This window comes from Mesoplodon mirus (assembly GCF_964341445.2).
Source record: "Mesoplodon mirus genome assembly, chromosome: 4".
In the NCBI taxonomy this organism is placed as follows: Eukaryota; Metazoa; Chordata; class Mammalia; order Artiodactyla; family Ziphiidae; genus Mesoplodon; species Mesoplodon mirus.
The window spans coordinates 148603687-148621052 of record NC_138979.1 but is presented as its reverse complement, the minus strand read 5'-3'; the positions used below and the strand labels follow the sequence as shown (position 1 = coordinate 148621052).

Here is a 17366-nt window from a genome sequence, read left to right as displayed (position 1 = left end):
TCCCACTTGCATCTCCCTCCCTCCCACCCTCCCTATCCCACCCCTCTAGGTGGTCACAAACCACCTAGCTGATCTCCCTGTGCTATGCAGCTGCTTCCCACTAGCTATCTATTTCACGTTTGGTAGTGTATATATGTCCATGCCACTCTCTCACTTTGTCACAGCTTACCCTTCCCCCTCCCCATATCCTCAAGTCCATGCTCTAGTAGGTCTGTGTCTTTATTCCTGTCTTACACCTAGGTTCTTCATGACACTTTTTTCTTAAATTCCATATATATGTGTTAGCATACGGTATTTGTCTTTCTCTTTCGGACTTACTTCACTCTGTATGACAGACTCTAGGTCCATCCACCTCATTACAAATAGCTCAGTTTCGTTTCTTTTTATGGCTGAGTAATATTCTATTGTATATATGTGCCACATCTTCTTTATCCATTCATCCGATGATGGACACTTAGGTTGTTTCCAGCTCCAGGCTACTGTAAATAGAGCTGCACTGAACATTTTGGTACATGACTCTTTTTGAATTATGGTTTTCTCAGGGTATATGCCCAGTAGTGGGATTGCTGGGTCATATGGTAGTTCTATTTGTACTTTTTTAAGGAACCTCCATACTGTTCTCCATAGTGGCTGTACCAATTCACATTCCCACCAGCAGTGCAAGAGTGTTCCCTTTTCTCCACACCCTCTCCAGCATTTATTGTTTCTAGATTTTTTGATGATGGCCATTCTGACTGTTGTGAGATGATATCTCATTGTAGTTTTGATTTGCATTTCTCTAATGATTAATGATGTTGAGCATTCTTTCATGTGTTTGTTGGCAGTCTGTATATCTTCTTTGGAGAAATGCCTATTTAGGTCTGCCCATTTTGGGATTGGGTTGTTTGTTTTTTGTTATTGAGCTGCATGAGCTGCTTATAAATTTTGGAGATTAATCCTTTGTCAGTTGCTTCATTTGCAAATATTTTCTCCCATTCTGAGGGTTGTCTTTTGGTCTTGTTTATGGTTTCCTTTGCTGTGCAAAAGCTTTGAAGTTTCATTAGGTCCCATTTGTTTATTTTTGTTTTTATTTCCATTTCTCTAGGAGGTGGGTCAAAAAGGATCTTGCTGTCATTTATGTCATAGAGTGTTCTGCCTATGTTTTCCGCTAAGAGTTTGATAGTTTCTGGCCTTACATTTAGGTCTTTAATCCATTTTCAGCTTATTTTTGTGTATGGTGTTAGGGAGTGATCTAATCTCATACTTTTACATGTCCCTGTCCAGTTTTCCCAGCACCACTTATTGAAGAGACTGTCCTTTCTCCACTGCACATTCCTGCCTCCTTTATCAAAGATAAGGTGACCATATGTGCATGGGTTTATCTCTGGGCTTACTATCCTGTTCCATTGATCTATATTTCTGTTTTTGTGTCAGTACCGTACTGTCTTGATGACTGTAGCTTTGTAGTAGAGTCTGAAGTCAGGGAGCCTGATTCCTCCAGCTCCGTTTTTCATTCTCAAGATTGCTTTGGCTATTCGGGGTCTTTTGTGTTTCCATACAAATTGTAAAATTTTTTGTTCTAGTTCTGTGAAAAATGCCAGTGGTAGTTTGATAGGGATTGCATTGAATCTGTAGATTGCTTTGGGTAGTAGAGTCATTTTCACAATGTTGATTCTTCCAATCCAAGAACATGTTATATCTCTCCATCTATTTGTACCATTTTTAATTTCTTTCATCAGTGTCTTATAATTTTCTGCATACAGGTCTTTTGTCTCCTTAGGTAGGTTTATTCCTAGATATTTTATTCTTTTTGTTGCAATGGGAGTGTTTTCTTGATTTCACTTTCAGATTTTTCATCATTAGTGTACAGGAATGCCAGAGATTTCTGTGCATTAATTTTGTATCCTGCTACTTTACCAAATTCATTGATTAGCTCTAGTAGTTTTCTGGTAGCACCTTTAGGATTCTCTATGTATAGTATCATGTCATCTGCAAATAGTGACAGCTTTACTTCTTCTTTTCCGATTTGGATTCCTTTTATTTCCTTTTCTTCTCTGATTGCTGTGGCTAAAACTTCCAAAACTATAACATAACCCATTTTAACTATATGCTCACTGAGCTTATCTTTTGTTCCTTAGATGCCCCAGGCTCTGACAACTCTGCCCTATCCGAACTGCTGGGAGCGTGCTAACTCTTGTTCACATTCAACAGACCTCTTACTTCTGCCTCCACTTCCCAGACCAGGGCCCCAGTCCCCGAGAATGCCACAGTGCAGCCACTGACAGGACAGCTGTTAGGAGCCCCCAAACAGGAGCTCTGTCTGTCTACAAACTCAGAAAAAAACAGAGATAATGCTTATGTCTTTACAAAGAAGATCTGTCACATTTTCTTTGGCCTCTGTGAAAAGGCTAGTGATGTAGCCTACTTGACTTCCCATATCTAGGCTGGACCACCAGAAACTCATGTAAGGCAGTGGTTTTCAGCTGGAGAGATTCTTCTCCCAGGGTTCATCTGGTCATGCCTGGAGACTTTTTTGGTTGTCATAACTAGGGAAGTGCCGCCGGCACCTGGTGAGCGGAGGCCTGAGCAGAGGCCGGGGATGTTGCTAATCCTACAATGCACAGGACAGCTCCCTCCCCTCCCGTGACAAAGGGTTATCCTGCCCTCAATATTAGTAGTGGGCAAATGATATCACATTGTACAAATACGTGATTTAAATTTTTTTAACTTACTTTTTAAAAATCTTTTTTACTGGAAAGTTTGAACATTCACCAGTCATTCAATTCCTTAAACTATTGACCTATTGGTAAAGGTCAAGGTCTTGGAGGTAAAGTTCTGAGCAATGTGGAGGGAACTTCCTGCTACAGATCTGCCCTGAAGCCAAAGTAAGGAGGGACAAACCGAGTTTATGAGCAGGCTCTCAATTCTGCAGGTTTCCAGAAGAGGAACTTGAACCAGTCTCTAAGTCCAGTTCTCTACTTTGTTGGTTGTGGCTCACTTATCTTGAACCACCTTTCACCACTGGTGAGAGATACGCTAGTGCAGAAGGTCTGGGCTTGTCGTGGGCACAGGCTAGTTCCCACTTCACAAGCAGTCTATGGGTCAGTGCTCCCTGGGGGTGAGGAGTGAGAGGAAGGACAAGGACGAAGGCACTTCCCACGCGGCCACCGCACAGGAGCAGGAAAACATGTATGGGTGGGAGGGGAGCAGTTTTGCAGGAAGGCTCTCCTCTTTTGTTTTGGTTGGGAATTATACATTACATCATTTTAACGTTGAAAATATCACACACAATGAGAATGGAATTGAGATGCTGGGAAGAGTTCCAAGACTCCCTTTGTGAGACCTAAGCAATACATCATTACAGACCATCCTAAAGAAATGGGTAGGAGTGAGCTCCAAATACAGCGGGCTCTTTTGCTGTGCAAATATACTAAAAGCTGGAAGCCTGCACTGAAAGGAAACAGGAACTCCCTGGGTGGTCCCAAAGGGAAGACGGGGCCTGCCAGAGCCCGCCAGTGGAGCGGGACGGTCTGCTGGTGAGACAGAACCAAGGTGCTCTCTGACAGTGGAAGGCTGGAAGAGGAACCCTGCCAGTCTTGACGGCACTGATAGGGGGGTGGGGGCAGGGAATGAGACCAGTCTTCCCAGCGGGATGAAGAACACTGTACCAGTTGCAATGGTGAGCCTGGGAAGTAAGCCGGGCTGCTGCTCTTCCATGACGCCTCCTGCTTTGAGCCCCAAGCCCAGTGGTGCTACAGAACCCATCGACGTCCCTGCCCCCAGGAATCTCCATCAGGTCTCCAATTCACTGCACTACACAGGAATCCACATGCAAATGCAGCTTCAAGACAAGCCCCGCAGACCCTCTTCTAAGCAGATGGCTGCTCTGAGCCTGTCCTAAATAGCAATCCCAGAACTGCTACCATGACCAGCCCACCGTGGAGGGTCAGCAGCTGACTCTATGTCATGAGCAGGCTGCTCAGGCCCCCGAACTCCCCGGGAGGACACCAGCTCCATGAGGGAAGGGGCTCCTCCTTGCTTTGTCCACTGCTGCATCCTCAGGGCTCAGAGCCGAGCCTTCACCCTGAAGGAACTCTGTGCACATTTGCCAAATGAATGAACACCCTTGATCTTCACCTACTGGTGGACAAGTCTCTGTCACTACAAGTCGACTAAGTTGATAGTGACTGACGGGGCTGATTCTGTCCTGAGAGGCCCCGGATTGTTCTGGGGTCTAGTGGAGACGGGCACAGCTGGGTTCTAACCAGTGATGAAGCAATTATGGAAAACGCAAGTATTTCAAAACTAGAAGACATGATGGTCTGTGGTTTTCACCCAGACCAGTTGGGTTTCTAGACTGCACGATTCTGGGTTCAGGGTAAGGGGGACACACTCCAGCCACCCACAGGTGTCGCGTCAGGCCCTGGGCCCAAGGTCCCAGTTGGTCCTGGCAGAGGCCAACCCAGCTTCCCAGGGAAACACCCGCAGGCCACCCTCAGGTGCTGCTAGTTAGACTGTTAGTTTTATAGTCATTCTGGTTGCCCTTCTGAGGAAAGACTGGCCCGTAGGTAAAATTTTCCCCCAGAGGCCAGTGCTCGTTTTCAGCTACCTTTCCTTTGGTAGCATGGAGGGAACAGTCATTATACTGTCTATGCCATGTGTGTGAATCTCCTCTTCCCAGCTAGACTGAGGATTAAAAGCACTGCTTCTCCCCCTAGCCCTCCATCAGTGTCATCCCGGACTGGCTGACTTTTCACTAAACTATTTGGTAGAAAGCCCATCCCATTCTCATGCCTGGAGCCACTCCTGGCACTTCAAGCCCAGTGCTTTAAAACAGGGCCCTGCTGAGGCGGGAGTATCTATAGTTTGGCAGGTTCCCAGGCACAATCAGGGAAAACCGTAACCAAAACTCACTGCCACAAAGCCTCGCCAGTCATCGGAAAGCCCAAGGGCCGCGTCTGACCTTGGCAACTCTCAGATAAGTCAATGGAAGTGACACACAATTCATGGACCGCCTTACAACCACGGAGGTGGGGAGTCCAGGCCATCTCTAGGTCATCGGTGTGGATGACAGCTAGTGACAGGGCCAGTTACAGCTGAACAACCTCAAAGGGAAACACATGGCAACCCTTTCAAGCCCTTTGGTCACACCAAGTGTGCTGGCAGTCCTCCCTAAGCAGAGACAGCCAAAGGAACAGCAAGAACTTCGCGTCCTCCTATTTCCCATTCATTTTCACGGCCCTACTGAGTCACAGATAGTCGGGAAGCCGGGAAGCCTCCGAGGACAGAAGCAAAGGTCCTAAATCAGCCTCCCAGAAATCCAGAGCCCAGAGATGGCCTATGTGCATTCTGTTCCCAGCTGGAACACAATTAATAAGTTGGGAACATGCCCAACTGGGAAACACCATGTTCTGGCTCATTGTCTATTTTGATCTAAGCCAAAGGCAAACTATACCAAATGACCCATAAGCAGACCAAATGGTGTTTATGGCACTCACTGCCCAGGGAAAGGAGGAAACCCAGTTCCAAACAGGTAAGCGGAAATGGCCTTTCCTTAGGTATTTTATAAAAGGCCACAAACCTGTATGCTGTGAAAAACTGCCTTTATTCCTGTCTGATGACACTCTCCTCAGCTGTACACATTGCAGAGAGAGGATACTTGTATTTGTGTGATATTAGAAATGGCGTAGATTATTAAACTGGACGACCTGGTTAAGAATCCACAGACTGACTCCTGCTTGCTGTGTGATCTGGGGCAAGTTCTTTAACCTCTCTGGACCTCAGTTTCCGGATCTTTAAAATGAGGATAATAGTATCTATACCCCCATGGACTGTTTTGAGTATTAAATGAGATACTTCATTCAACAGCTATTTATGGACATACCAAACTGTACACTTGTCTAGACACTGGTAGTGAATATAAGCACCCAGAATATGCTAGGGTCTCGGTGAACAGTACCTGCTGCTGCTGCTTCATTCTTCACCCACCCCTTCTGCAAAGCTGGTGCAGTTAGGCTCCAAGAATCGACCAGCTATGGAACGTGTTAACGGAGGGCTCTTCTCCTGGCCCGGGATGTCGCTGTGATTTAGAGCATAGCGGGTAAAGCTGTACTGGGGGCCAAGTGGCCCAGCTGCCGCTGCCAGATGCTCCCTGAACACCGGGAAAGGGAACGAGAGCTGGAGGGGCTGGAGGGCGGTTGGGTGTGCAGGGGCTGACTGCACCTCCCACCCCCACCTGAACGAAGTCAGTGGGGGGTCCCTATTGGGAGGCACTTCTGCCGACAGGTCTGTGACAGAAGGGTACAGGAGGTGCTTATCTGGAAAAAAAAAATCCAAGGCAGGGGACCTTCCTCAAGACAAGGGGGCTATTAGCTAAGTCAAGATGAGAACTCAGGGCTCTCCTATTGAAGGCTACAGTGTAGTCACCTCCTGATGAGATTCTGAAAGATGCATTCCAGGGCCACATGACCATCCTGCTGCCTATCTCTTCTGTCTGTCTGTCTGTGTGTCTCTCTCTCTCACATGAAACCCCTTTGCTAATATTTAATAGGACGATGGAGACAATAACCCAGAGAAAAGACTGTTCCCCTGCACCCATGCTGCCAGGCGATTTTCAGACATATTTTAAGTGTGACTTCAGTACACCAAAATCAGCTTGCACCGGTTGTGTAAGCTGACAGCACTTAGGTCACAAGATTCCTAGCCGCCCTACCCTTCAAAGGCTGCATTTCTGCTTTGTTGACCCACACTGAACCGCAGCTTCTTAGGGAAAGCGATGCCCCTGCCAGGAGCCCCAGGCACACTGCTTCGCGGACGACCCCTGCAGGTGACACCCGAGGACACCCCGTCAGTAGGGAGGTGAGAGCACTGGGTTTCTGTCCCTGTAAAAGGAGGTTTTGTGTAATCTGTCCCCCGCGCCTCCCAGGGCAGCAGCTCACAAATGCAAACAAGTTCTCTCCCAAAAACGGGCTCGTGGACCCGACGCGGCCGGGGTCGGGCCGACGAGAGGCAGCTCTTGGGCACCAAGCACAGTGTGTCTTATGTTTTCCAAAGGGAAACCTTTGCTCTAACAAACTGGGTCTCTGGACAAAGGCTAAAGCATCTGACCAGTGTTTACTCTGCCACTCCCCCTCCTGCTGCCGCTGCCTCTTTGTTCTTCCTGGTCTCGGCCCTCAGCACTCAGCCAGGGCTCCAGGAGAGCCAAGGAGAGCCCCTGGGAGCTGGGGGTGGGGAGACCCGGATCCTAGGCCATAAATGCCAGCAGGCTCGGCTGCCGGCACAACAGTCACTGATTAAGATGAAAGGCATGTGAAGTGAATTTAACCTGAAAGAGTGGGGAAGGTGGCCCACACCAGGCCGGCAGCCCAGACCCGGGGCCCTGCTCCTTTCACAAGGCCTCACTCCTCCCACCCTCCTCGCCAAAGAAACAGAAACACACTGCAGAAACTGACAAACAGACCGAAAAAGAAAAAGATCATCCCTAATTCCACAACCTTCCTAACAGTCCCTGATCCTTTACTGACATCATCGTCTTTCAGGCTTTTTTTGGAGCAGGGGCCAGGTTTGCCACATTGCTGTCCTGGGTGAAACCTGATATGGATTCATGCCCCTAATCATCATAAATTCTGTACTATTTCCTGGCTTCCCATCTCCGTGTTCCACCATTTACTCTGTTAGATTTAGGGCAAGTAACTTAACTTCTCCTTCACTTTATCACTCGGCAAAATAAAGAGAATAATTGTACCCATCTTCTACGGCTGATGTAAGAATTATATGCAATAAATATTACACGTTAGATGCTTCCGACAGTAACACACAATGATCTAACTACTTAATATTCAATTATTTCTCTACTGGCTGAAAATCTTCATCAAACAGTACATTGTTTAAGTAGACTCCTATTGCTGAAGGCTGAAGCTGTTTCCAATATTTTCCTCTTATAAATAATGCACTGAAAATTAAACATCTTTATGCGTAACATTTATTTTTTTCTTTACGTTGTTTTCTTTGGCTACATTATCAGGAATAAAATCAACAGATCCAAGAGTATATGCATTCTTATAAGTCTTGATCCAGGTTATCAAATTATTCACAAACTATTAGGATTTACAGTGTTTTCAGAAATTTATGAGGATGCCAGTGAAATGATATACATGCAAGTAACAAGCGTTATTATGAAAAAATCAGGAGCAATAATTCATGGGCTCATAATTCTATGCAGCAAACAACAAATTATCTAATATTTGAAATTTGCTTATGTTTTTGTTCTGGCCAAGAACAAAAGGAGTTCCAAAATTCCTACTTTGTGGGTGTTTACCGTCACCTCCACGTGGGGTCTGTGCTGGCCCCTGGGAAGGCCCAGAATATTTTTCTGGTGTGGGGAAGGAGGCGGTCATCACAACACCGAGTTGCCGCGTGTGCAGTAACAGTGTGTCTGCATTCTCGCCTTTAGTCCTCACAGCAATCCTGCTTTCGTCTCAACCATGAGAACTTTAAGGCTCAAAGGAATTTTAAGGTAGTTGCAAGCCATTCAGACAGAGGAAAACAGAGATGGAAGAACTTAGGTCTTCCGTTTCCAAAGGCAGAGGTGTTTCCATATCAGCAGGTTGGAGGTGAGTCAGGGCAGACAGGAGGGGCTTTAAGCAGATGCTGAACCAACAACCTCACTGTTGTGTAAGACACCAAGTGGACGGAGCCAGGCTACAGAGTCAGCCTGACGCAGAGATGAACCTCATCTCCACCACTCCCAGCCTAAGGGATCCTCAGCAAGTTGCTCCCTTTCTCCTGGGCCTCAGAGACTCTCATTCTACAGGGCTGGACGGCAAGGGGACTGCCGTCTCTGCCGGTGTCTTCACAGTGAAGTGACACATTGCAGACGCTGGGGGGTGCTCCCACGCCTCACCTCGGCTCCCTTCTAAATTCTGTGTTACAGTTCAGCACAACACACTGATTAGCATCTCACTTTAGAGGCCAGGGCCTGCCAAACCCAGTAGCTGAAAAGTAGTCATTTACCTGCTTTAATTTCTCATGGTAACTAACATTTTCTGTTCTTTATAGTTAGTTTTTCAATAGCAAATGGGGATAGTGACTGAGGATTTCTGACAGATGGACAGATGCAGAGAGCAAATGCTATGCATATGTGGAGTCTGATACCTTGCAAATCCAAGAGAAGGCTTAAACTACAGCAAAATGGAAACTGTATATCTCTATCTCAGCAGGAGAAAAATGCACTTGGTTCTTTTAAGTTGGTTCTTACCACTTTATCATCTAGACTTAGGGCAAGGGAAAATTCCCATTATCCTTTGCTTTGGAGACATCTACTGTAACACACAAATTTTAACCCCAAAGTCAGCTCCTCTCTCTCTGGTGCAGAAATAAAAATCACCTTGCAGTAACGACTGCCACCTTGTGGCCATATATGAAACGGTCACTAGGAAGAATAGATGGCCCATGTTAAAATAAAGGCTTCACCCGCTGAACACTGTGGAAATAACATGTGGACACTAATATTTGGCTATACTGTATAGTTTATATTTTCCTGGAAAATTTTGCATTGTGTATTCTATATTTATTGGTCTCCCAATCTGTTCCAGGTTAAGTTCTTTTCTACTACAACACCCTCTAATTGTTGGTAAGACCTCAGACTGCTTCTATAGAATCATGGGGATTTCCTTCGGTAGGTAAAAGTCCCCTGGAGTTGGGTAGGTGACACTTCTTTATTTGTTCATTAGAGTAACTTGAAGCAGCCACTGCACAACCATGTCAGTCAACTGTTAATATCATCTAACCCAATGTCATAGAAAACCATCTGCACTTTGGTGCAGCCCTGGAAAGACGACCTGAGCATAGCCCTGTCCAGCTCATGGAATGAGAAGGAGGAACCTGAAGCTCAGGCGGGTGACCAGTACCACCCACCAGTCTTGCCTTCTTCACAAGGGTGTTCTTAAGCCCAGAGCTGTCACCCCACTCTTCTCTGGGAAAACAGCTGGATGAGGGCCGAGGAAGGGCTTTAGGTGGACAGAGCACAGAGCATGGGAATTAGTGTTTTGGGGATACTCTGGGTAGCAGTGGAGAATGGGCAGAACCGGAGCTCTGAAGGAACCATGGACCCGGAGGTGGGAAGCAAGAATCAGGGGCAAGGTGGTAGGGGTGGCATGGACTCAGGGACTCCAGGGCTCCAGGGCTCCTGGAGCCACCGAGGACTCTGATGAGGAGGGCATGGCGTCAAAGAGCCTAGACCATGAGGGGCGGGAAGGAGTGCAGAGGAAACCGAAGCCCAAGAAGCTATTACTTGAACCCCAGCTCCTTCCAACATACTCAGACAGCGTGGGAGTGCACGCCATGCATCCCCTTTCACACACCCTCCTGTCTCCCGGCTTCCAGTGTTCCCTGCTCCATCCATTCCCTAAGCTGTACATGTGTCTTTGCCAACACAAGGGACCCTTAAACATATGTGAATGCTCAGCCTCACTCACTGTCAGAGAAATGCCGATTAGAACTCCAAAGACACCTTTTTAAAAATCTCTCCAACCATCAAAATGATAAGTAGCACGCCATGCAGGAGGGTGGGGGAAATAAGCCTTCTCACACATGGTTTGGGAGTATGAATTTAGAAATACAGCCAGCAAGTGGTAAGAGCTTGGGCTCAGCAGTCAGACTTAAAACGTCTGCCACTTGGAAGCTAAATTTCTTCCTGCCTCAGTTTGTTCATCTGTAAAATGGGAGTGATGTTAACAGCACTTACTTCATGGGATTACTGTAAGGATTACTGAGATAATACACATAAAGCACTTAGAACAGTGCCTGGTATTTAAATGATAAAGTGTTAGCTATCTTTAACCACGATGGGGAGAGAGGGCCAACTAGATGAAATTATATATGCATCTACTGCTGACCAAGCAATATCACTTCTAGTAGTGTATCATATAGAAATCATAGCGCAAGTACCTAAAGATATAAGTACAAGGAGACTCACTGCAACTTTGAAATAAAAGTCTAAGTATAGCCTAAATATATAGCAATAGGAAACAAGTTAAATAAATTGTATCATGTTCTTAAAATGGAAAAGTATGTAGCCATTAAAAATGAGGCAGCCAGGTATATACAAATATGAAACAATCTCAAGATACATTATTACATTTTTTTTCAAAAAAATAAGGAGAATGGGGATGCAATGTACAATATGGTGACTACAGTTAATAACATAGTATTGCATATATGAAAGTTGCTAAGAAATTAGCTCTTAAAGGTTCTCACCACAAGAAAAAAATTCTGTAACTGTGTGACGATGGATGTTAGCTAGACTAATTGTGGTGATCATTTTATCACATATACAAATATCAAATCATTATTTTGTACACTCAAAACTAATATGTTACATGTCAATTATACCTCTATTTTTTAAAATGTGTAAATTTTGCAAGATGCATTACAGAGATTTACTTCCTTAATAAAACCATTTTGGATTTTTTTCCTTAAAAAAGGATACAGAATGGTGGACAAGTATATACTATCATTTGTGCTTTTTAGAAAAATAAATATGGATGTATGTATGTGGTGTGTGTGTATACTTTTGTGTGCAAAAAAATTCTCTGAAAGGCTACACTTGAAACTAGTAATAATTGTTCCTTTCAAAGAGAGGGTATGGATACTTGGAGGATGCTTATACTACCCATTGCAAAAAAAATAAAATAAAATGGTTTTTAATAGTTAAAAAATGCAATCTGATATGTCATTCCTCTGCTTAAATGTCTTCCATTTGTTCTTAGCACTAAAACCCTAGCTCCTTTAACAGCGCCTACAGCGGCCTGGGCTACTTCTGCAGCCTTAGTTCTCACCAGGACCCTCCTCAACCTCACATTTTATGCTCATGAGCTTTATTGACACCTCCTGTTCCCATTTACTAGTACATCCATGCCTGAGCTGTTTAACCTTTATTCCATACTCACCTTCATTCTCTTTGCCTGACTAATTCTGACTGGCCCTTCTGGTTCCGGCATAGCTGTTACTTTCCCTAGAAATGCATCGCAGCATCACTGGACCAGGTGGGACGCCCCCATCCTGCTCCCATCACACCCTTTACATCCCTGATGGTAGCAGACACAAGGGATGTGTCCTGAATTCTTTCAGAATGCCTTTGACAGCAAGAAGATTAAGAAATATCTGTGCCAGACCCTCTTGGTGCCTTCACAGGAGCCCTCTTCCCTCTGCACTGACAACAGGAGCCCAGTTCTGAGCCCAGTGCTAAATGGGCTACAGAGTGTCCTGCCCCAGGGGATAAGTCAAGGTTGATGCGAGCCAATCATGATAAAGCAGCTTATCTTGACTAGATATTTGCTCTTCCAGCCTCCTTTGCAGCTCAGGGTGAGCCTGTAACTCAGGTCTAGGAGAGCCTTTTCTCTCCTTGATAAAAGGAGAGTGGTCCACGAAGCCCTTCTGTCTCCATCCCCCAAGCTTCCTGCTTTGGATGCTGTCATATGAGGTGTGATGTTTAGGGCCGTGGCAAATACCTTGAGACCCACGGGGAAGAGATGTCTGATGTCACTGAGCAACTAATCCAACCCTAACATTGCTACTGTCAGACTTCCCAAGAAAAAAGTCTGTACTAATGAACTAAACTCATCCTTTCTATTGTGTAAACCACTGTCAGTCACATATTCTGTTAACTGCAGCCAAAAGCATTCCTAATTGCACAACATGATGGGATAGACAGAATCCCACAATCAGCCCACAGAATCAAGCTTAACTTAACTGAGGCCAGGAGCAATGCCTTGGGACATTACAAATCAAGGTGCCCCCTTTGGGCCTATCCTGGTCTGAACTCTTTTCCCCGGGTCAGAACCAGTTCAGCATTTAGCAACAGAGCTGAGGTTAAAGTCACCAAAATAAGCAGCCCATGACATTTACTGTATTCTTAGACTTCTGTAACCTTCAGTCTGCTAGAGAAGACTTATGTATGAAGACGTTTTCAATTTTAGGACACACAACCCTCAAAGTGATCCTTCTCCAGGACAGCATGAAAGGAAGGAAGCAGTTAGCTCATTGGTTCTGGCCATCAGAAGTCACTGGATACTTTGAATGACCCTACCTTAGGAGTCCAACCCCTCAAAGTTTCTAATACTCTACTTTATGAAACCTTCAACATCTGTGATCTCAGCTGTTGAAGAAAGGAGGCCACGGAGGCAGTGAAGGTGGGTCATACTTACAGGGGTCTGAAAGCAGCAAAACAACTGAGTGAGGAAGGGGTGATTGCGGGCCAAAGACAGGATCCTTTTCTCTGTCATGGTGCACTCCACATCGTCATCTTGCAGGATCACGTCCTTCTTTAGCACCTTCACGGCATAGAGGTCTCCTGTTTCTTTTATTCTTGCAAGCATCACCTATGGCAAAGCAGGAGGAGGGAGCATGAGAACTCATGCAGCTCTTAGGGTGTGGCCTCGTCTGGGGCAGAAGGCAGATGGCACGTGGGAGATGGGCATGTGTATACAGACATGCACAGGCCAACAACATGCATGGAGCAGGCGTCCTTTAACCACCCAGACACTTGGAGCCAAGACTCACCTTCCCAAAGCTGCCCTTTCCCAGTACTCGGATGAACTCAAAGTTGTTGATCCCAAGTCGGTTGGAAGAATTAACCCCAATGCCATTTCCTTCTTTGATGCTCTCCTTTCCTTGTCGTCTTAGGGTTGATCTGGAAACAAGATTCTGCGAAGAAGAGTAGGAATACATCGAGTCAGGAATCACAGCGGAGCATGAAGCATTTATGGATGAAGACGACCTTACTTGCAGCTTCAACCCTCAATACAACACATGGGGAAAGATCAATACAGCTTGACATGGGATCAGGTTCTGCCACTCAAAACTGCTTCAGCACCAACTCCTGATCTGAGCTTACTGTATTTGGGTCAGAATCATTTAAAATATATCTAAGCCACCGAGTTTCAGTTTGTGCTCAAATGGGAGTATATAAAAAATGTCTCAGTCTTGTCCACCTCGTTTCTTGTGGTGGCTTTCTACAGGGTGGCCAAAGTTCCAGGAGCGCCACCTGGTGTCCATGTCCTGCAAATAGCAGCTTTCACAACTGCTCAGAGAATTGAGCACCACGCCACACCAAGAAAGAATGAAGCAACATTTCTATATACAATATTTTAAATTATAAAAGAGAAACAAAAGTTAATGTAAATATATGAAGGGTAAGATTGACAATACCTATAATCTCATCAGCCCTCCTCAAAAAAGAAAAAATAGAAACATACATATACACAGTCTATCTTTACACTTAATTAAAAAAAATACAACAAAATTGTTGTTTCATAACACGTTTTAATTTAACATTTTCCCAAGCATATTATCCATATCTCTAAATGTCTTTCAAGAACATGTTTCAAAAAGCTGTCCAATATTCCATTTTATGGATACATCACAATTGATTCACTCATTCCCGGTATTGGAAATATAGATTATCTCCCAGTTTTCACTAGTATAGATAACACACAGTGACCATACTTTGCATGCAAATCTTCAAATCAGGGTGATTAGGAGTCTAGCTTCTCAAGCAGGCTGCCTGGGTTCAAATCACAGCTCTACAACCTAACCCTATGACCGTGGACAAGTCACCTACCTCTCTGTGCCTCAGTTTCCTCTGCTAACAAGGGGGAGGTTATAGTACCTGCAACATGGGTTGTTATGAGGAGTAAATGAATAACTGCACTTAAAGCACTTAGACCAGTGCCCGGCACATTCCATAAACCTAAGCTGTGTTGTCATCTTTATCAACACGATCATCCTCATCATCGTCTATTTTCTTTCTTTTTTTTTTTTTTTTTTTTTTTTTTTGCGATACGCGGGCCTCTCACTGTTGTGGCCTCTCCTGTTGCGGGGCACAGGCTCCAGACGCGCAGCCTCAGCGGCCATGGCTCACGGGCCCAGCCGCTCCGCGGCATGTGGGATCCTCCCGGACCGGGGCACGAACCCGTGTCCCCTGCATCGGCAGGTGGACTCTCAACCACTGTGCCACCAGGGAAGCCCTCGTCTATTTTCTTAAGATAACTTTCTGGAAAGGCAACTCTTTGGGCCAATTTTGAAGACTTTTGATACATGGTCAACTTGCCCACCAACACAATGAGAGCTCCCGGTTCACCACATAGAACCAGAAGTAGGTGTGGCCTCTTCGGGGAGTTCTCTAGCCCCATCCCACTAGTACAAGACTCATCCCAGGGAGGGTGTTACCTGAAGACAAGGTGACGTGCAGATGTCTACCTTGGGATATTTATAAGACAAGCTACCACCAGATAAGGGACCAAAAATCTGACATCTTGGAGCATTTGACCTATTTAGCTAAAACAAAAGCTTATCTGGGGCAACTTCTAAGCAATGTTTGTAATAAACAGCTGGGCAATACCCTGAAACTGCAAGGATTTTTCTTACTCAACCCAGTGAAACAGTGATTGAAGATATAAAATGGATCACCTTTAAAATCCAATTATTTTAATAGTTTCTCTTCTAGATTTCTGATCATAAATTTTTCAAAGGTGGAAAAATTTTACCAGCTTGAATCTCACTTTCTCCACTTAAATACTTCCCCTGCCAGAAAACTCTAAATCCAGTGTTTCTCAATCTTTTTGTTTGTTTGTTTGTTTAACCCATTCTTCTCTTTTGATAGACTAAAGATGTCTCTCTTTAATGCTGTACTGTCAGCTAACAGGTAATTTGGGCTTTCTCACTATTTAGTATCAGAACATGAAAGACACTTGGTTCAAGTGACAAGTGGCGATGCCCATTCCTAGAGGTTGTGCCACATGGCTTAGCTTATTTCCACGGTATTTCAGAAGCCCTGGGCCAGGCCAAAATCCCTAACCTACACTCTTCAGGCACAGCTGTCCCATGCACTGGAAATCCCCCTCATGGTATAGCATCCTGCCTGTCTGTCCACAAGAAGGACACACAGACTTGAAGGACTCTGCCAACGCCTTCCTGAAATCAAGAAATGCAATGTCAATCCAAGCCCCTGCTTTACCAGGCAGGGCCCTTCAGTGAAAAGGAAATGGGGTGGTTAGTGATGGCATTGTTTGGATAACCAAGAACCTGACAGTGATTGCACTTCCCTTCCTAAGTGCCCAGAGATATTTGACAGTTAAGTCTAGAATTTTCCTGAACCCGGCATCAAGCTACACATTTCAGAAGCCTCAGCCATAACCATGGCTCTTTCCCAATTCTCAGCAGACCACAGCCAGGAAGGCGGCAATAGGATGTGGGCCTGGGATGTGGCTGAAGCTCTAATGGACAACAGCAGGTGGGGGAGGGTCACTCAGGGCGGTGGCAGGACAAAACACATGCACAGCGACTGACATGCTCCACCCACTCCCTCTGAGAGGAAGGAACTCCTGTCTGTGCCTGGACTTGAGATAAATTCACGATCCATAAACAAATACTACACAACTGCTGGATTCCAGGCCCGTGGAGAACATCAGCTCTTTAAGTTCAACCCCTTCAGAGAAAAGGAAGCAAAGGCCCATAGTTACTCGTCAACTGCACTGCCGGGGGCCCCGACAAGAGCAGAACCGAGGACCCTGGATTCCAGGCTTTTCACCAGACCACAATGACAGGAAGCTGCTTAAAAAAAAAAAATCCCTTTTCTGCTTCTTGCTATATCTGCACGCTCATTATTTCTTGTTATATAATTGTATAGAGAACCTTATTTGTGGAACAAAATGCTCTTTAAAAATGCAATAAATCTGTTTATTGTATTTGCCGAGACTAGGAACTTTGATTATGCCACACACAATACTAGGGCTCGCCACATCTGAACAACTTCTAAATTACAAAATATGAAAATAGCAAAGTCTCACCGAGGAGGGAGAAATACTTCCAGGTTGGAGGCCCATTCCTGCCAGAGTCTTGGCCAGCTCTGCCGCATTCACTCCGCAGTTTGGGGCCACGTTCGCCTGACATCGAATGTGTACATTCATTTTACATACTGGATGGAAGAGGAAAAGGGAATCCACATTCAGAAAGGAGCCACGTCAACATGTGCTGTGAAAGAGAGCTGTGATAACCTGAAAGACCGTGACTGAGGAACTGCACAGGCTGAATAACGATATCTTCTCATCAAATTCAACTGACACTCACAACGACCCCTGAGTGTAAGTAAATCCCTGATTTTCTCTAGTTCTGTTTTGTGCAAAAGCAGTAAGCCTGGCATACGGAAGAATAATACATTTCAAATTTCTTTTTGTTTTCACTGTGACTTGATGCAAGACATTCACTTAAATCATATTTTAAAAGTCATCACTGATTTCCCAGCATGATTCAATACAGAGATCAAAACATTCATCACGGCAACAGCTCACTCGATTAAATAACAAGGAAACGTGCCAGTCGACTTTATG

General features: G+C 45.2%; 1 protein-coding gene across 1 annotated transcript in view; it reads right to left on the bottom strand.

Moving 5' to 3' along the window:
• The window catches only part of PRKCH (protein kinase C eta), a 224957-nt gene that overhangs the window by 75525 nt on the left and 132066 nt on the right, over nt 1–17366 (bottom strand). The window contains exons 7-9 of the mRNA XM_082617453.1: nt 16827–16954; nt 13540–13683; nt 13185–13358 (exon numbers count right to left, since the gene is read on the bottom strand). Coding sequence (XP_082473579.1) covers nt 13185–13358; nt 13540–13683; nt 16827–16954 — 446 coding nt within the window. The remainder of the gene's footprint in view (nt 1–13184; nt 13359–13539; nt 13684–16826; nt 16955–17366) is intronic.